The 3,260-nt window shown below is 30.3% G+C and overlaps 1 protein-coding gene across 5 annotated transcripts in view; it reads right to left on the reverse strand.

Moving 5' to 3' along the window:
* The window catches only part of LOC106458630 (cationic amino acid transporter 2-like), a 52,614-nt gene continuing 49,354 nt past the window's right edge, over window positions 1-3,260 (reverse strand). For all 5 annotated transcript variants that reach the window (XM_022384902.1, XM_022384901.1, XM_013918154.2 and 2 more), the window contains 2 exons: window positions 2,217-2,325; window positions 1-912 (listed from right to left, as the gene is read on the reverse strand). In XM_022384902.1, coding sequence (XP_022240610.1) covers window positions 710-912; window positions 2,217-2,325 — 312 coding nt within the window. In that variant the 3' untranslated portion in view covers window positions 1-709. The remainder of the gene's footprint in view (window positions 913-2,216; window positions 2,326-3,260) is intronic.

Below are 3,260 nucleotides of genomic sequence, written 5' to 3' on the forward strand. Positions count from 1 at the left end.
AGTTACGACAATGTTTTATTTACTGTTCGACAATGGAAATACAATATTAATAATAAAATATTATACAACTTACTGTTACAACATAATCTAACGAAAGATCCAAAAGGCAAAGTTTTCGGTCTACTACGCCGGGCTGTTACAACTTTCAAGATTTATTAACCATAACAGAACTCAGACTTATAGCAACACTGGATGTACATAGTAATGTTTGAAGAATATATATATATATATATATTTACGAAAAACAATACAAAACTTTCTGATACATTGGCACTTTATATAATGTCTCAAGACACAATGAAACGTTAGCATATTTATTCTTTATATTATAACTCTTAATTATGTAACCACTAAGGAAATTATTAAAAATACCAGCAGTTGAGCGTATAACGATATGATCGCCATCTATTGTACATAAACAATAAAACACGTTTATAATATAAAACTTTTTTTTTCTCCATTTAAACTAACAACAGAACTCTTTAGCATTAAGAAGACAAAATGTTTCATATGCATACTGAGCTTTCTCACTTACATGTACTTTTTCGAACACTTTTTGGTGCCCTTCATTTTTTGAATGTTTTGAGTACAGGATATTTGTAGTGTTACAATGAATGCAAGTTACCAGGATTAGGAACAGGAGATACTGATAGAAAGTTTGATAAACTGTTATTTTTATTTAAAAATATGAATTTAAATAATGCTGAACTTATAATTTACTGACATTCTCCTGCTCTATTTTGGGAATTTCCATTTCTTGTCTAACTGAACTGCCAGAATCTACATCTTCCCTCCAGCTTTCAAATGAGTTCTGTAGCTGAGCTGTAGAGCAAGCTTTAGAGACAGAAGATCTATGAGCACGTGTACGCTCGTTACTATTCCATATACCGTATCCAAAATATATAACTAAGCCTAAAGAAAATGACAAAAATATGCAATCAGAATTTCAAATTATAAAAGTCACAATTATCGCTAATTTGACATTTTAGTATTTTCAAATAATCTGAAAAAAAATATGCACGTAAACAAATATAAAATCATTATTTTAAACCTTTTTTTTTATATTTGTTCAAATAACATGAAATGTTCAAAGTTTAAAATATGAATTAGTGCAAATTTAAGAAGTGCAAATTTAACATGTCGGTCACTTGGACGATCATTAACTGCGACTCATTAATTTTCTTTAAATAACAACTATTTTCTGCTATCTAAGTTTACTGCTTAAACTCAGGTTTTTAGCCACCTCTGGTGGAAACATTTAATTTTTTATCTTACGTAAATAAATAATTACAAACAAATTAATGAATTTTTGAATACTCTTATTAAGCACAAAGCTATACAGAGGCCATCTGTACTATGCCCACCGTAATCCGAATTTTAGCGGTATAAACCATCAGAATTACCGCCGGGCTACTGAGAGGCGTCTATACTGCAATCATTTTTTTTTTTCTCATTAACACCCTGACATTTAAAAATGAAACGAATCTGTTTCAGACGAAAAACAATGAGATACTGTGGAATGTTAGGAACTATTTCTAAAGGCTATTTGTTCCTTCGATGGAGCAGTGGCAAACTAGAGGGCTTATAACAATAAGATTCGAGGTTCAAAATAGCTTATATATCCTATTGTGTAACTTTGCGCTAAAACAAACACAACATTATTAATGTTTATATTTTCTGAATATTAATACTATCAGTAGGTAACGAGAACACAGGAATTTTAATAGTAATGATGGAAAAAATTAGTCAGTTTTCTATAAAAGAAACAAAATAATGCAGTATTGAAAGTACCCATTAGAAAATCAAATTTGTCGATATGCGATTTATTAGAGCTGACGTTAGCTTTTTTCTGTGCTTATTTCAGCAGTTAATCTCCTCCTCAGTCTCGGTGTTGTTTGATTAATGTTGTTAGGAGTTTTATTTACATAAATAATAATTGTACTAAAATGCTATCAGAAACAGAGAAAATGAAGCAAAACAGAGAAAAAACTCATAAAACTGTTTAACAAAGTTTATAAAAGAACACTTCACATGAACTGAAAACGAGTAATTAATAATTCACTATAAAAATATCAAGTTATAAGCCCACTAAGAAGCAATTTAGTTTGAGAGATTTTGATATCTCAAGGCTGCTGTTTTAGCACACGCTCTCAAACTGAAATATCAAAAATATAACAAAAAACAGATATACGCAAAACACATATAACTTCGCTTACCTATACTCATCCAGACAGCAAAACGAATCCACGTGATTTTTGACAGTTTAAACATCAAGTATATGTTTACAAAAATACTGAGAAATGGTAAGAACGGAACTAGGGGTACCTGTAGAGGGTGTGAAAAAATAGTGATAGAAATATTTGGGCTTTTAAAAGTTAAACATTGAATAAATTTCAACAGTTTATGACAATATAATCAAGGAAGAGTTACGCCCTCACAATGAAAGTATCAAATTTGTTGCAATCTAATTTCTAGCATATATATATATATCTTCATTAGGAATAAGAGACCGATTAATATTTGTTTTATTTTGTATACATGACTAAGCGGGGAACAATTTTATATAGATAAATTCTGTAATAATTAGCTTTTTTGTTTTCTGCTCAGTTTTTCTTGCTTTTGTTGCCCCAAGTAACAAGATGTCACATGATGTTACTGTTTTAAAATGTATTCAGTTCAAAAATATTCATCAACAGCTCTCTCTCTCTCTCTTCTTTTTTTACCCTTTCATTAATATAATAACTTCGTTCATTCACTTTGAAATAAATGTTTACCTTTATGTATGTATGTATTTATTTCAACTATATAGATATTTATTTTACAAGTGATATTTAGAGAGACTTTCATAAGTCAGATCTCGCATTAAAATGGCATTGATCTGTAGTCAACACCTTTGTTGAACAGCTCAGACTTTGCCATTTAGTGGATATTTTGAAATTTAAATAAGGTAAATAAGTCAACTTATGCAGCATAGGTGAACTGCTTCGTCCTCCTGAGGGTCAGCGGTAAGTTTCTGGACTTACACTCCTAATTCCGGGGTTTGACTCTTCGTGGTGCTAGAGTGAAGATAGTCCTTTGCATTAAAAACAAACAAATCCAATCTCTCATAGAGTTTAACCCAAGAAATGAATAATTGCGTAGTTCAATACGCTTTAGTTTTTGGTATATACTTAAGTGTTACCCATCTTTTTCAAGTTATAAAATCAAGCGTGGATCTTAATAGTTTTATATCAAGTACTTTGGGGCGAGATATTGTCTTA

This window comes from Limulus polyphemus, unplaced genomic scaffold, assembly GCF_000517525.1.
Source record: "Limulus polyphemus unplaced genomic scaffold, Limulus_polyphemus-2.1.2 Scaffold495, whole genome shotgun sequence".
NCBI classification, from domain to species: Eukaryota; Metazoa; Arthropoda; class Merostomata; order Xiphosura; family Limulidae; genus Limulus; species Limulus polyphemus.